Below are 15,977 nucleotides of genomic sequence, written 5' to 3'. Positions count from 1 at the left end.
TAGTTAATGGTCAAGACAGTTCAGCAAGAGCGGTATTTCCGACAAAAAGTGATACTCAATACCATAGCTTACGTTACTTGTGCAAATTAAGCATCAGGACGGAGAAATCTGAGGCAAATTCAATTTGCAAAAACTTGTATCGCTACTGTTGTAAACTTGGGCAATAAATGACCCTCGGCAAGTTCTGCTCTCTATGGCTTTTTTTTTCTTTTAAAATTTTAAAGCCAGAGAAAATGCACCCATACTACCCACACGGGCGCGCATGCACGCGCGCGCGCACACACACACACACACACACACGCACGCACGCACCCACACAGAGTTCTCATTTCATTTAGAGTATGGTACATAGTGCAACTTCATCACAATGTAGAGGTTTAACACACATTTAGTGTGTGTTTTTCTGTGCAAGTTCTTAGTGGTCTAAATCCTAGTTGAAGGTATCTGTTTGCAGAACCACATGATTCAGGAGGTGGAAGGAAAAAGAAAAAAAAAAGAACAGTTTCATTACATTTCTCAAACCAGCACTGGATGTGCAAAGGCAGCGGACAATCTGGCCATCACCACAGCCAGATTAGGGTAATTTTAGAGGAAGATCCAAGCAGTTGGTTACTTAGATTGGTCTCTAGAAAAATAAGTCAGTATATGCTGTATCTTTGTCAACCGTTCTTTCAAAGACTTCATTGACAAAACCGACAGCTGATAGCGGGGGTCAACGGGAAGGACGGCAAGAAGCCACCAACACCAGGCGGGTCCATTAGGGATTGCCTAAAAAGAATCCACATTGTATAGTGTTAGTAAAACAAATATTTATGTAATTACAGCAGTAAAAAACCACCACCAAGCTAATCTGTATTGAGCACTTTATGGTGTCAGATTCTTTTTCTAACTTAAAAGAATTTTAATTGAAGTATAGTTGACTTACAATACTGTTGGTTTCAGGTGTGCAACAGTGATTTAGTATTTTTATAGATTATCCTCCATATTAAGTTATTATAAAATGTTGACTATATTCCCTGTGCTGCACTTTACATCCTTGTAACTTACCTATTTTATACCTAGTAGTTTGTACCTCTTAATCCCCTTTACCCCTCCTCCTCCTTCACTTCCCTCTGGTAATTACCATTTGTTTTCTGTATCTGTGAGTCTGTTTTGGTTTTGTTATGTTTGTTCATTTGTTTTATTTTTTTATACTCCACATAGAAGTGAAAACATACACTATTTGTCTTTCTGACTTATTTCACTTAGTATGATAATCTCCAGGTCCATCCATATTGTCAAAAATGGCAAAATTTCATTCTTTTTTACGGCTGAGTAACATTCCATTGTAGATATATACACACACACACACACACACACCACATCTTTATTCATTCTTCTGTTGATGGGCTTAGGTTGTTTCCATATCTTGGCAATTGCAAATAATGCTGCTATGAACACTGGGGTGCATGTATCTTTTCAAATTAGTGTTTTCATTTTCCTTGGATATATACTCAGGAGTAGCATTGCTGGATCTCATGGTAGTACAATTTTTAATTTTTTTGAGGAACCTCCATACTGTTTTCCACAGTGGCTGCACCAATTTACATTCCCACCAACAGTGCATGAGTGTCTCCTTTTCTCTCCACATCCTAAGACTTGTCTTCCTGACAGTGTCCATTCTGACAGGTATGAGGTGATATCGCAACGTCACTAATCATTAGAGAAATGCAAATCAAAACCACAGGGAGCTATCATCTCACACCTGTCAGGACGGCCATCTCAAATCCTCTGTCAGTCATGTAAGGAGGGCACTGTCATGCCCATATAAAATGGGGAAGCTGAAGCTTAATTAAATATAATGCAAATTGTCCAAGATATCTCAGCTCCTACATGGCAGAGCCAAGATTCAAATAATCCAGACCCGCCTCATAGCCAGCACTCTTTCCTCTTCACTGACCTAAACAGGGTATCTCAGTCTCAGGCTACTGGCTTCTGGGGCTGGACAGTTCTGTGTTATGGGGACTGCTCTGTGCATTGTAGCATGTTCAGCACATCTCTGACCTCTGGCTACTAGCTGCCAGTAGCACCTCCCCCAGTTCTGATGGTCAAAATCGTCTCCAGATATTGCCAAATGTCCCACAGGGGCAAAACTGTCCCCAGTTGAGAACTGCTTTCTTAAAATATATATTTAAAACACTAAGGGACCTCCCTGGTGGTCCAGTGGTTAAGGCTCTGCGCTTCCAATGCAGGGGGCATGGGTTCGATCCCTGGTCGGGTAACTAAGATCCCGCATGCCACATGGCATAGCCAAAAAAAATAAAATATTAAGACAAGTTAAGTGATATTTTTAAATGTCTTCAAAGAATTGTGGAATCCTAGGAAGAATATAAGAAAAGTCTCAGCTTCCAGTTTCATTTGAGAAATAAACATATCTCCAGCAAAGAACTTCATCTGATGTTGCAAGGGCTGACTACTGGCTATGGAACGAATTAGGAATTTATATACAAGAATGTTTAAGCCACCTTTACTACACACTGAATTGCTTTTTACTGAACCTAAAACATGAAGTTTCAGAATGACAAAAGGAGCTGTGACATGAGTTGATATCAATAAGCTCCTCCTAGAATCAAACTGGACTTATCTGTGTCCTGTGTGTTGTCAACTCAGCATCACTGCCACCTTCCGTAGAGACATCAGAAACTACATTTCCCAGGATCCCCTCCCCCCATGTGAGGGGGTGGTTCCAGGTTAAACATGACCAATGAGAGGCACTCTTTCAAGATTTGGAAGTTGGGAGAGGAAGCCATTGTTCTCTGGAGGCTGTTGCCAAGTGTGGGGCAGATGTGAGATTTGCAGAAGCTTTCCAGAGCGTTCGTGAAAACCACCTCCTCCACTACTGCAAACTGAGATACTGGTGGGGACTGCCCTGGGATTCCTAAGGATGACAGTAGCTTCCCCTCAGGTCCTGAGCCCGTGCTCCACTGTGTCAGGAAGAGAGTCCCTGAGCTCCGCTGACGATGGCCTGATCTGATCCTCCCTCCTCCAGCTCTCCCAATGGGGGTGTCAACTTTACAATAAACCCTTCACTCCTGGGATATATAGAGTGGCTGCTTTTGTTTTCCTGACTGAATCCTGACTCATACAGTATGACTAACTGAAAGCAGTGGAAGAGCACTGCATAATAAAAGTGAGGGTGGTGGAGGTGATTGGAAAGTAATGTTGAAATTTTCTACAAGTTGGTTTGTTAACATTTAAAATGTACTTATTCAATTCTGTGCTCATCAAAAGCTGTTTCTGTCAAGTTCAATCAGATTCAGGTATAGCCAGGATAAAACAAACACGTGGCAACTGATACTATGCTGGACACGGAATGAGAACTCAATTTGGAGATGATGTGATGTTGAAATTTCAAGTTCAGGTGAAGGATTCAATTGAGATTCAGACAGATGTAGGCCGACCTTTGAAAACTGGAATGAGAGACAGTGTCCATCACAGGGGCCCTCTGTCCACCTGATATTCATTTACAGCCATTCCTTTATGTAATCTATTCCCATCTAACCACAAACATTGTTATCCAACTCAATTCAACAATGCTTATGCCTAATGCTTCGGTGGGTCTTTTACCAGATTTTCCAGGATAGGAACTCTTCTTTATGCCTCTTGCAGTGCTCTGCTTGACCAGAAAGCACCTGCTGTATGCTAATTAGATTAAACTTAAATGTAAACCCTAAATTCCAGATCAAGACCATAAGAACGATAGTTTCAGGAGGAGTGAAGTATAAAACATGAAGAGATAAAAATGAATTAAAGTGGCAGGGTAAAAAGCTGGGGATAACAGAAAAGGTGAGAAGATTTTTTAAAAGTATAGAAAATGATACATCTCTCAACTCTCAAAGAATAACAGCAAAGCTAAAGAGGCTTGAAGATGTAGCTGTCTTATAGGCACAATTTACTAGATGGTACCATGTCCCCTTTTTTTAATTGAAGTATAGTTGATTTACAATGTTGTGTTGTGTTAATTTCTGCTGTAAAGCAAAGTGACTCAATTATACACATATATACATTCTTTTTTTATATTCTTTTCCATTATGGTTTATCCCAAGAGATTGGATATAGTTCCCTGTGCTATACAGTAGGACCTTGTTGTTTATCAATTCTAAATGTAATAGTTTGCATCTACCAACCCCAAACTCCCAGTCCATCCCTCTCCCTTCCCACCTCCCCCTTGGCAACAATGAGTCTGTTCTCTGCTAGTCCATTTCTGTTTTGTAGATAGGTTCAGGTTCATGATAGGTTCATTTGTGCCATATTTTAGATTCCACATATAAGTGATATCATACAGTATTTATCTTTCTCTTTCTGATTTACTTCATTTAGTATGATAATCTCTAGTTGCATTCATGTTGCTGCAAATAGCATTATTTTGTCCTGGCTGAGTAGTATTTCATTGTATATATATATGTACCACATCTTTTTTATCCATTCTATTGATGGACATTTAGGTTGTTTCCATGTCTTGTGACATGTGCTATTGTGAATAGTGCTGCTATGAACATAGGGATGTATGTATCTTTTTGAATTAAAGTTTTGTCTGGATATGTGCCCAGGAGTGGGATTGCTGGATCATATGGCAACTCTACTTTTAGCTTTCTGAGGAACTTCCATACTGTTTTCCATAGTGGCTGCACCAACTTACATTCCCACCTTCAGTGTAGGAGAGTTCCCTTTTCTCCACACCCTCTCTAGCATTTGTTATTTGGGGCCTTTTTTTTTTTTTAAAAAAAAAAGAAACATTATTTATTTGGCTGCATGGGGTCTTAGTTGCGGCATGTGGGACCTTCACTGCGGCATGTGGGATCTTTCATTGTGGTGCGTGGGCTTCTCTCTAGTTATGGCATGCGGGTTCAGGACTTGTGCATGGGCTCAGCAGTTGCAGCACACAGGCTCTCTAGTTGTGGGGCGCGGGCTCTAGAGCATATGGGCTTAGTTGCCCCGTGGCATGTGGGATTTTAGTTCCCCTACAATGGATCGAACCTGTGTGTCCCCTGCATTGGAAAGCAGATTCTTAACCACTGGCAGAGCAGAGCCCTGTGGCCTTTATAATAGTGGCCATTCTGACCTGTGTGAGGTAGTATCCCATTGTAGTTTTGATTTGCATTTTTCTGTTAGCTATGTTGAACATCTTTTCATGTGCCTATTGGTCATCTGTATTTCTTCTTTGGAGAAATGTTTATTTAGGTCTTCTGCCCATTTCTTGATTGGGTTGTTTTTTTGTTGTTGAGTTGTATGAGCTGCTTACATATTTTGGAAATTAGCCTGTGTCAGTCACATCATTTGCAAATATTTTCTCTAATTCTGTAGTTTGTCTTTTCGTTTTTTTATGGTTTCCTTTGCTGTGCAAAAGCTTGTAAGTTTGATTAGGTCCTGTTTATTTTTGCTTTTGTTTCTATTGCCTTGGGAGGCTGACCTAAGAAAACACTGGTACAAATTGTGTTAGGGAATGTTTTGCCTATGCTCTTCTAGGAGTTTTATGGTGTTGTCTTAAGCCATTTTCAGTTTATTTTTGTGCACACTGTGAGGGTGTGTTCTAACTTCACTGATTTACACACAGCTGTACAACTTTCCCAGCACCCCTTGCTGAAGAGACTATCTTTTTCCCATTTTATATTCTTGCCTCCTTTATTGAAGATGAATTGACTGTAGGTGTATGGGTTTATTTCTTTATTCTGTTCCATTGATCTGTGTGTCTGTTTCTGTACCAATACCACACTGTTTTGATGACTGTAGCTTTGTAGTATTGTCTAAACTCTGGGAAAGTTATGCCTCCTGCTTTGTTTTTTTTCCTCAGGATTGCTCTGGCAATTCTGAGTCTTTTATGGTTCTATATAATTTTTTGGATTATTTGTTCTAGTCCTGTGAAAAATTTCATGGGTGATTTGATAGGGATCACATTAAATCTGTAGATTGCTTTAGGTAATATTGCCATTTTAACAATATTAATCCTTCCAATCCAAGAGTATGGGATATCTTTCCATTTCTTTGAATTCTCTTTAGTCCTTTATTTTTTGGTGCAATTTTAAAAGGTATTGATTTTTACATTCCCTTTCTGATATTTCATTGTTAGTGTAAAGAAATGTAACCGAGTTCTGCATGTTAATCTTGTATCCTGCTACTTTGCTGAATTCATTTATTTGATCTAGTAACTTTTGTGTGGAGTCTTTAGGGTTTTTTATATATAGTATCATGTCATCTGCATATAGTGACTATTTTACCTCTTCCTTTCCAATTTGGATACCTTTTGTGACTATTTTACCTCTTCCTTTCCAATTTGGATACCTTTTATTTCTTGTCTGATTGCTGTGGCTAGGACTTCCAATACTATGTTGAATAGAAGAGGTGAGAGCAGGCATCCTTGTCTTGTTCCAGATTTTAGCAGGAAGGCTTTCAGCTTTTAACCATTTAGTATTATACTGGCTGTGGGTTTGTCATAAATAGCTTTTATTATATGGAGATATGTTCCCTCTATACCCACTTTGGTAAGAGTTTTTATCATGAATGGATGGTGAATATTGTCAAATGCTTTTCTGCATCTATTGAGATGATCATGTGGTTTTTGTCTTTTCTTGATGTGGTGTATCACATTGATTGATTTGCATATGTTGAACCATCCTTGTGAACTTGGGATGATTCCCCCTTGGTTGTGGTGTATGATCTTTCTTATGTGTTGCCGGATTCAGTTTGCTAATTTTTTTTTTTTGGCGGTATGCGGGCCTCTCACTGTTGGGGCCTGTCCTGTTGCGGAGCACAGGCTTCGGACACGCAGGCTCAGCGGCCATGGCTCACGGGCCCAGCCGCTCCGCGGCATGTGGGATTTTCCCGGACCGGGGAACAAACCCATGTCCCCTGCATCGGCAGGCAGACTCTCAACCACTGTGCCACCAGGGAAGCCCAGTTTGCTAATATTTTGTTGAGAATTTTTGCATCTATATTCATCAAAGATATAGGCCTGTAATTTTTTTTTTTTTTTGGTGGTGTCTTTATCTGGTTTGGTATCAGGGTGACAGTGGCTTCACAGAATGTCCTTGGGAGTATTCCCCCTTCCTCAGTCTTTGGAAGAGTTTGAGAATTGGTATAAGTTCTTCTTTGGATGTTTGGTAGAATTCACCTGTGAAGCCATCTGGCCCTGGACTTTTCTTTGTAGGGAGTTTCTTTTTTTGTTTGTTTGGTTTTTTTAAATTACAGATTCTATTTCACTTCTGGTGATCAGTCTGTTCAAATTATCTATTTCTTCTTGATTCAGTTTTGGTGGGTTGTATGTAGAAACTTGTCCATTTCATCTAGGTTGTCAAATTTGTCAAAGTTGTTGGCATATTGGTTGAGATTTCTTTTTCATTTCTTATCTTATTTGGGTTCTCTTTTCTTGGTGAGCCTGGCCAAAGGTTTGAAAATCTTGTTTATCCTTTCAAAGAACCAGCTATTGGTTTTATTTATTTTTTCTATATTTTTTAACCTCTATTTTATTTCCTCCCTGATCTTTACTGTTTCCTTCCTTCTGCTGGCTTTAGGTTTTGTTCTTCTTCTAATTCTTTTAGGTGATAGGTTAGGTTGTTTGAGATTTTTCTTGTTTTTTGAGGAAGGCCTGTATTGCTGTGAACTTTGTTCTAAGAACTGCTTTTGCTGCATCCCATAGATTTTGTATGGCTGTGTTTTCATTGTCTCAAGGTATTTTTTAATTTAATTTTTGATTTCCTTGTTGACCCATTGGTGTTTTTAGTAGCATGTTGTTTAGTAGTCTCCATGTAATTGTTTCTCATTTCTTTTCCTGTGGTTGATTTCTAGTTTCATGCTGTTGTGGTCAGAGAAAATGCTTGAAATAATTTCTATACTCTTAAATTTTTTGAGGTTAGTTTTGTGCTCTAGTATGTGCACTTGAAAAGAATGTGTATTCTGGGTTTTTTTGGATATAACGTCCTGAAAATATCAATTACGTCTCACTGTTGTATCATTTAGGATCTCTGTGCCTTATTGATTTTCTGTCTGGAAGATGTGTCCATTTATTGAGTGGGGTGTTAAAAGTCTCCTACTATTATTGTATTCCTATCAATTTCTCCCTTTATCTGTTAGTATTTGCTTTATGTATTTAGGTGCACATAGGCTGACGAGCACATAATCCTTTTCTTATATTGATCCTTTTATCATTATATAGTGTCCTTCTTTGCCTTTTTTTATGGCCTTCGTTTCAAAGTCTATTTTGTCTGATACGAGTATTGCAACTGCTGCTTTCTTGTCATTTCCGTTTGTATGAAATACCTTTTTTTCCATCCCCTCACTTTCAGTCTTTGTCCTTTGCCCTAAGGTGGCTCTCTTGTAGGCAGCATATTATAGACTCTTGTTTTTTAATCTAATCTGAAACTCTGTCTTTTGATCGGAACATTCAGTCTATTGACATTTAAGGTAATTATTGATACATGTGTATTTATTGCCATTTTAAACCTTGCTTTCCAGTTGATTCTTTGTTTCTTTTATCCTTTTTTTTTCTTTTTGTGGTTTGATGATTTCATTTTATGCTTGTGTTCTCTTTTTGGGTGTGAATCTTGTATGCTTTTGATTTGTGGTTGCCCTGTTTTTCAAGTATGTTAACCCCTTCCTATATGTGCTTTAGACTGATAGTCACATAGGCTCAAACACATTCTTAAAGAATCTACATTTTCTTACTTTCCTTCTCTACATTTTATGGTTTTTTTTTTTTTTTTTTTTTTTTGCGGTACGCGGGCCTCTCACTGCTGTGGCCTCTGCCGTTGTGGAGCACAGGCTCTGGACGTACAGGCTCAGCGGCCATGGCTCATGGGCCCAGCTGCTCCGTGGCATGTGGGATCTTCCCAGACTGGGGCACGAACCCGTGTCCCCTGCGTCGGCAGACGGACTCTCAACCACTGCGCCACCAGGGAAGCCCCATTTTATGGTTTTGATGTCCTTTTTTACATCTTAATGTTTATCCTTTTGCTATTCCTTGTGTCTATTGTTGCTTTCACTAATAGGGTTTTTTAATTTTCTTTTTCTTTTTGATGTGTGTACTGGCTAGTTTATTTACTTTCCAATTGTGATTTCCTCCTTCCTATATCTTCTTGCTGCTTTTTTATTTAGAGAAGACCTTGCAATAATTTTTTAAGATAAGTTTAGTATTGCTGTATTCTTTTAGTTTTTGCTTGTCTGAGAAATTCTTTCTCTCTCCTTGTATCCTAACTGATAATCTTGCTGGGTAGAGTACCCTAGGTTGCAGGTTTTCCCCTTTCAGGACTCTGAATATATCTTGCCACTCCCTTCTGGCCTGCAGTGTTTCTGTAGAGAAATCAGCTGATAGAATTATAGGAGTTGCCTTGTAATTAACCCTGTTTTTTTCTTGCTGCCTTTAGAAGCCTCTCTTTAACTTATGCCATTTTAATTATAATATGTCTTGGTGTGGGTCTGTTTGGGTTCCTCTTGTTTGGGACCCCCTCTGTGCTTCCTGTAGCTGGATATGTTTCCTTCTTTAGGTTTGGGAAGTTTTCAGACATAATTTCTTCGAATACATTTTCCATCCCTTTTTCTCTTTCTTCCCCCTCTGGAATCCCTACTATGCATAGATTGGCCAGCTTTATATTATCCCACAGGTCTCTTACATTGCTTTCTTTTTTGTTTTTTTCATTTGGCTTCCTGTCTGCTGTTTTGATTGGGTAATTTCCATTATTCTGTATTGCAGATCACTTATTCTTTCCTCATTATTCATTCTGCTATCATTGCCTTTAGCTCAGCTTTCATCTCTGCAAATGAATTTTCTAATTTTTCTTGGCTCTTCCTTCTAGTTTCTTTTAACAGTAATCTGCATTTCTGTTGATAGCCTTTCTTAATTCCTTCAGTATTTTCATTACCTCCCTTTTTGAACTCGGTATCTATTATTAGACTGAAGAGGTCTGTTTCATTGTTCCTTCAGGGGAATTCTCTTGGTCTTTTAACTGGGAGTGGTCTCTGTGTATTCACTTTACTTGCATCTCTTACTCTGTCAGTTTAGGAGAAGCAATTATGTACTGTAGTCTTGGCGGGCTGTTACATGAGGGAGCGTCCCTACGTAGCTTGCGTCAGTTTAGGAGAAGCAATTACGTACTGTGGTCTTCGCGGGCTGTTACACGCGAGAGCGTCCATACGTAGCTTGCGTCAGTTTAGAAGAAGCAATTATGTACTGTGGTCTTGGTGGGCTGTTACATGCGGGAGTGTCCGTACGTAGCTTGTGACAGTTTAGGAGAAGCAATTATGTACTGTGGTCTTGGCGGGCTGTTACACGCGGGAGCGTCCGTACGTAGCTTGCGTCAGTTTAGGAGAAGCAATTACGTACTGTGGTCTTGGCGGGCTGTTACATGCGGGAGAGTCCGTACGTAGCTTGCGACAGTTTAGGAGAAGCAATTACGTACTGTGGCCTTGGCGGGCTATTACATGCGGGAGCGTCCCTACATAGCTTGCGTGGGTTTAACAATTTTTTGGCGTGAGGGCTATTCTTGGTTTGGAGGCCTGTTGCCCCTTTCCTCGGTGTGTGCTGGCCGTTGTCCCCTGGATCGGGGTGTGCAGGTGCGTGGCTTATGTGCGCTGCCAGGGAGGAGGGGGCAGCAGTTGGCATGTGGTTGTGGGACCCTCAGCAGCAGTGGTCTGCACCTGCCTCTGGAGTCCGAGATGGCAGCTGCAGCTTGCACCCGTCCCTGGAGCTCAGGCAGGCAGTGCCTTGTTGCCTGAGAGTGCGTGCTCAGAGACGGAAGCTCCTACGGCAGTCCTGACCCTCTCCTTGCACACCCTGAACAATGGCACCTTGCCTCTCTGGCAGTCCCAGGTTTCTTCCCGTATTCCCTCGGTCGTGGGGCCCTACACTCTAGCCCCCTCAGGCTGTCTCCACACAGCCAACCACAGCCCTCTCCCCAGGGTCTGACCTCTGAAGCCTGAGCCTCGCCCCCTCCTGCCCCAGTGGACAAGTGTCTCAGGTTGGTGAGTGCTTGGTGGCACCGACCATCTGTGCAGGTCTCTCTCTGCTTTGCCCTCTGCAAACTGGTTGTTGTGCTCTTCTCCGTGTCTCTGAAGCTCTCCCTCTGTCCCAGCTGATCTCCCCAACAGTGAGGGGACTTCCCAGTGTCCAGAAACCTTTCCTCTTTCAAAGTTCCCTCCCAGGGGCGCAGGTCCCAACCCAATTCCTCTCTCTTTTTTTCTTTTGTCCTACCCAGTTATGTGTAGATTTTCTTGCCCTTTTGGAAGTCTGAGGTCTTCTGCCAGCATCCAGTAGATGTTCTGTGATAATCGTTCCACATGTAGATGTAACTGTGATGTATTTGTGGGAGAAGGTGAGCTCCACGTCCTACTCCTCTGCCATCTTGATCCTATCTCCCATGTCCCATTTTTAATTCCTTATCCCTCCTTCTGGAAAATCCTCAGCTGGGGGCTTTCTCCTCCTGCACTTGCTCCTATACGCATCTCAGCTGACACTGTTTCCATCCTCTTCCTATATAAGATGCAGTGGATACCCCTGTGCTAGAGAATATGGTCACGAATCTAAAGACAGGACAAAGGAGATGTGCAAAACTAAAGATGAAGAAACTTAAAAAATCTCCCAATTTCGGGACTTCCCTGGTGGTGCAGTGGTTAAGAATCTGCCTACCAATGCAGGGGACACAGGTTCAAGCCCTGGTCCGGGAATATCCCACAGGCTGCAGAGCAACTAAGCCCGTGCACCACAACTTAAGCCCGTGCACCACAACTACTGAGCCTGCGACCACAACTACTGAAGCCTGCACGCCTAGAGCCCGTGCTCTGCAACATGAGAAGCCCGTGCGCTGCAACCAAGAGTAGCCCCTGCTCCCGGCAACTAGAGAAAGCCCGCCTGCAGCAACAAAGACCCAACTCAGCCAAAAATAAATAAATTTATAACAAAAAAAATCTACCAATTTGGGTTTACAGAAAAAGTGAGACTTTTGGAAACAATATCAAAGCCATCATACCTGGAGGTTTTCCTCCCTCCCGGGCATTGATCCAAAGTGCTGAAGAATTTGGCTTCGAAATCTGTCTCGTAAATTCTGAAACCAGCTGCAGGCTTGAGAGTAGACCAAATCGTGAAGCTGTCGGAGGTTCTCTATCTCCTCTTCATTCTCAACCTAGAAATACAACAGTCAGTAAGGTGTCTGTGTCTAATCTTCCCATCCATCCCTATAGAAATGGAAAAAAAACCCATAAAAAAAATAGGGAATACCTATTTCAGTGCTGGATCAGAGTATTATTCTTATGCAGTAAACACAATACATTTCTGCCTCACAGAGTGCCAATGGGCCAGACTAAGAAAGACAGCAAGCCTTGACCTCCCAGCGTAGCTGACCTAGCCTTGCTGAGTTAGCAGTGCGACACTGCAGAACCCAACTAACAGCCCCTAACTGGGAGGGGTAAGATGGAGAGTTAGTTCTCAGATAAAGGTCTACAGGGACTGGGAATTCATCTTTATGGATCAACAGCCTTTGAAAGCAGTAGAACAAAAAAAACAGGAATACAGTTGCTACAATGAAAGGGAAGATTGGGGGAGATTCAAGGTACCATAGCAAAAGCAGTAACAGGACAGAGGAAAAGCATAATTACACCTTTGACCAGGGAACTGGGTCAAAAACAAAAACTGCAACAAATAACTTAGCATATAAAGCCAGAATTTGAAAAGAGAGAGAATACATTATATACTCATTATACAATGATGAACTGCTGCTGCTGTAAAGGCCCAAGGCCGTGGCTACCTCCATCCCCTGTGTATGCCCTTTGGACTACTGGCTTATCAAACTGCAAATATAAAATTAAATGCATCAGCCTTCCAGCCTAAGATCCAGAAGAGTAGTCTCATAAAACACAGGTGGGAAGATGGAACATTAACTCATCCATCTCATATTGATTTCTTTAACACTCATATCCCACTCACTCCATGCCAGGGAGCACTATATTTTTCACATACATTAACGCACTGAACAAATACCAGGCCTGAGTCAGCCTTTCCTACTTCAAGAGTGACTCAATAAAAAACAACAATGGGACTCTGAAAATATTCTGATGTATAAAAGGTAAGACTTACATAGCACAGGGGCTTCCCCGGTGGTGCAGTGGTTGGGAGTCTGCCTGCCAGTGTGGGGGACACGGGTTTGAGCCCTGCTCCAGGAGGATCCCACATGCTGCAGAGCAACTAGGCCCGTGCACCACAACTACTGAGTCCGCGTGCTGCAACTAATGAAGCCTGTGTGCCTGTGCTCTGCAGCAAGAGGAGCCACCGCAATGAGAAGCCTGTGCACCGCGCCCCTGCTCGCCGCAACTAGACAAAGCCCGTGCGCAGCAACAAAGACCTAACGCAGCCAAAAATAAAATAAAAAGACTATAGCACAGAAGAGACAAAAGAACATACTTCTTATTTTTGAAGGATTTGAAAAAGAAAACCAAAGTTGTTCACAACAATGTGAATGTGCTTAATGCCACTGAACTGCACATGTAAAAATGGTTAAAATGGTAAATTTTATGTCATGTATATTTTACCACATGAAAAATTTTAAAAGAAAGGTAGAAGAGCCATATGATTCAAGAATTCTGGTCTTGGAATTGGCTATACAAGATTCAGTCCTCTGCTAATACACATTGGTCTTGATATGAGCAATAAATAAACTTGTGGGGCTGGGATCAAGATGGTGAAGTAGAAGTAGTAGGATGTGAAGCTCACCTTCTCCCTCAAATACATCAAAAATCTACATATGGGATGAGTACACGTGGAATGATTCTCCCAGAATATCTACTGAACACTGGCAGACCACCTCAGACTGCTGAAAGGGCAAGAAAATCACCATGTAACCAGGTAGGAAAAAAAGAAGACAGAAAAAAAAGAAAATGAGAAAGGAAATCAGGACAGGACCCGTGTCCCTGGGAGGGAGCTGGGAAAGAAGAAAGGTTCCTGGACCCTGGGAAGCCCCTTCACTGGCAGGGAGATTGACCAGGGCAGTACGGAGCTTCAGAACCTTGGAGAACACAGCAGCTGGTTTGTGGCAGCCAGAGTGGAGAGAGGACAGATGGTCAGTGCTGCCACTCTGGGCTCCCCAGCCTGAGATGTGCGTCAGCCGGGGCTGGGTGCTGGTACTTGGGCTTCAGAGATCAGACCCAGCGAGAGGACTGGGGTTGGCTGTGTGGAAACAGCCTGGGGGTGGTAGCGAGAATCCGGTGCAACCGCAACTGAGAGTGTATGAGGAGGAAACCTGGGCCGCCTTAGAGGGGGTGCTTTGGGGGGTGCTCATGGGGAGGGGTGGGACCTGCCATTGTAGCCGTTTTCCTGTGTGTGCGCTTGCAGAGGGCAGGATACTGCCCGCATGTGCTTGAGACTCTGTCACAAGTTGCCACTGCCTCCCTCCCAGACGCCAGGAGTGGGTGCAAGCCACCTCCTGCCTCCCCTCCCAGGGCCAGGCACCAGTGACTGCATCTGCACAACCCCTATCAAGGGGATAACAGCTGGCACACACTGAGGAAAGAGGTGACAGGCATATGACAACCCTCGCACCAAATATATTAAACCCACACACGCTACACAGGGACACCCCACATATAAATAGCCCTCCCAGACCACAGTAGATAATTGTTTCTCCTAAACTCACAAAGTAAGAGAAATATAAGTAAATTAAGAAGCAGAGGAACCACACTCCCAGTTAAAAGACCAAGACAATTCCCCTGAAAGTACAATGAAGTTGACCTCTTCATTCTAACAGACACCGAGTTCAGAAAGGAGGTAATGAAAATATGGAAGGAATTAAGAAAGGCTATTGACAGAAATGCAGATTACTGTAAAAACGAGCTAGAAACTGTAAGAGAGAAACAAAGAAAAATTAGAAAACTCATTTGCAGAGACAAAAGCTGAGCTAAAGGCAATGAATAGCAGAATGAATAATGAAGAAAGAGTAAGTGATTTGCAAGATAGAATAATGGAAATTATCCAATCAGAAAAGCAGACAGGAAGCCAAATGAAGAAAGCAATATAAGAGAGCTGTGGGATAATATGAAGACAGTGTGGTACTGGCACTGGAACAGAGTAGAGCCCAGAAATAAACCCACACACCTACAGTCAATTAATCTTCAATAAAGGAAGCAAGAACATACAATGGGAAAAAACAGTCTCTTCAGCAAGGGGTGTTGGGAAAGTTGGACAGCTGCATGTAAATCAGTGAAGTTAGAACACACCCTCACACCATGCACAAAAATAAACTCAAAATGGCTTAAAGACTTACACATAAGACATGACACCGTAAAACTCCTAGAAGAGAACATAGGCAAAACATTCTCTGACACAAGTTGTACCAATGTTTTCTTACCAAGGCAATAGAAATAAAAGCAAAAATAAACAGATGGGACCTAATTAAACTTGTAAGGTTTTGCACAGCAAAGGAAACCATAAACAAAACAAAAAGACAACCTACAGAATGGGAGAAATATTTGCGAACAATGTGACCGACACAGGCTTAATTTCCAAAATATATAAGCAGCTCATACAACTCAACAACAAGAAAACAAGTAACCCCACTGAAAAATGGGAGAAGACCTCATTAGACATTTCTCCAAAGAAGAAATACAGATAGCCAAGAGACACGTGAAAAGTTGCTCAGCATCACTAATTATTAGAGAAATGCAAATCAAAACTACAATGAGGTACCACCTCACACAGGTCAGAATGGCCCGTGTAGACCATTAAAAAGTCTACAACTAACAAATGCTGGGCAGGATGTGGAGAAAGGGAACCCTCCAGTACTGCTGGAGGGAGTGTAAGTTGGTGCAGCCATATGGAAAACAGTATGGAGGTTCCTCAGAAAACTAAAAATAGAATTACCATATGATCCAGCAATCCCACTCCTGGGTATATATCCAGAGAACACCATAATTTGAAAAGATACATGCAACCCCTATGTTCTTAGCAACACTATTCACAGTAGCCA

At 41.9% G+C, this 15,977-nt stretch overlaps 1 protein-coding gene across 6 annotated transcripts in view; it reads right to left on the bottom strand.

The window, feature by feature from the left end:
• Nucleotides 1-480: 480 nt before the first annotated feature.
• Nucleotides 481-15,977, bottom strand: part of LONRF1 (LON peptidase N-terminal domain and ring finger 1) — a 44,848-nt gene continuing 29,351 nt past the window's right edge. For 2 of the 6 annotated variants that reach the window (XM_089903674.1, XM_089903675.1), the window contains 3 exons: nucleotides 11,994-12,146; nucleotides 3,245-3,449; nucleotides 679-768 (listed from right to left, as the gene is read on the bottom strand). In XM_089903674.1, coding sequence (XP_089759800.1) covers nucleotides 3,264-3,449; nucleotides 11,994-12,146 — 339 coding nt within the window. In that variant the 3' untranslated portion in view covers nucleotides 679-768; nucleotides 3,245-3,263. Of the gene's footprint in view, nucleotides 769-3,244; nucleotides 3,450-11,993; nucleotides 12,199-15,977 lie in introns of those variants that run through there. The other 4 variants (XM_022571112.3, XM_022571113.3, XM_089903676.1 and 1 more) reach the window with 4 other exon arrangements.

This window comes from Delphinapterus leucas, chromosome 21 (assembly GCF_059928025.1).
Source record: "Delphinapterus leucas isolate spDelLeu-1000000601 "Yukka" chromosome 21, BTC_Dleu_Yukka2, whole genome shotgun sequence".
NCBI classification, from domain to species: Eukaryota; Metazoa; Chordata; class Mammalia; order Artiodactyla; family Monodontidae; genus Delphinapterus; species Delphinapterus leucas.
Note: the sequence above shows the minus strand (reverse complement) of the source record. Positions and strands in the feature narration are given on the sequence as shown.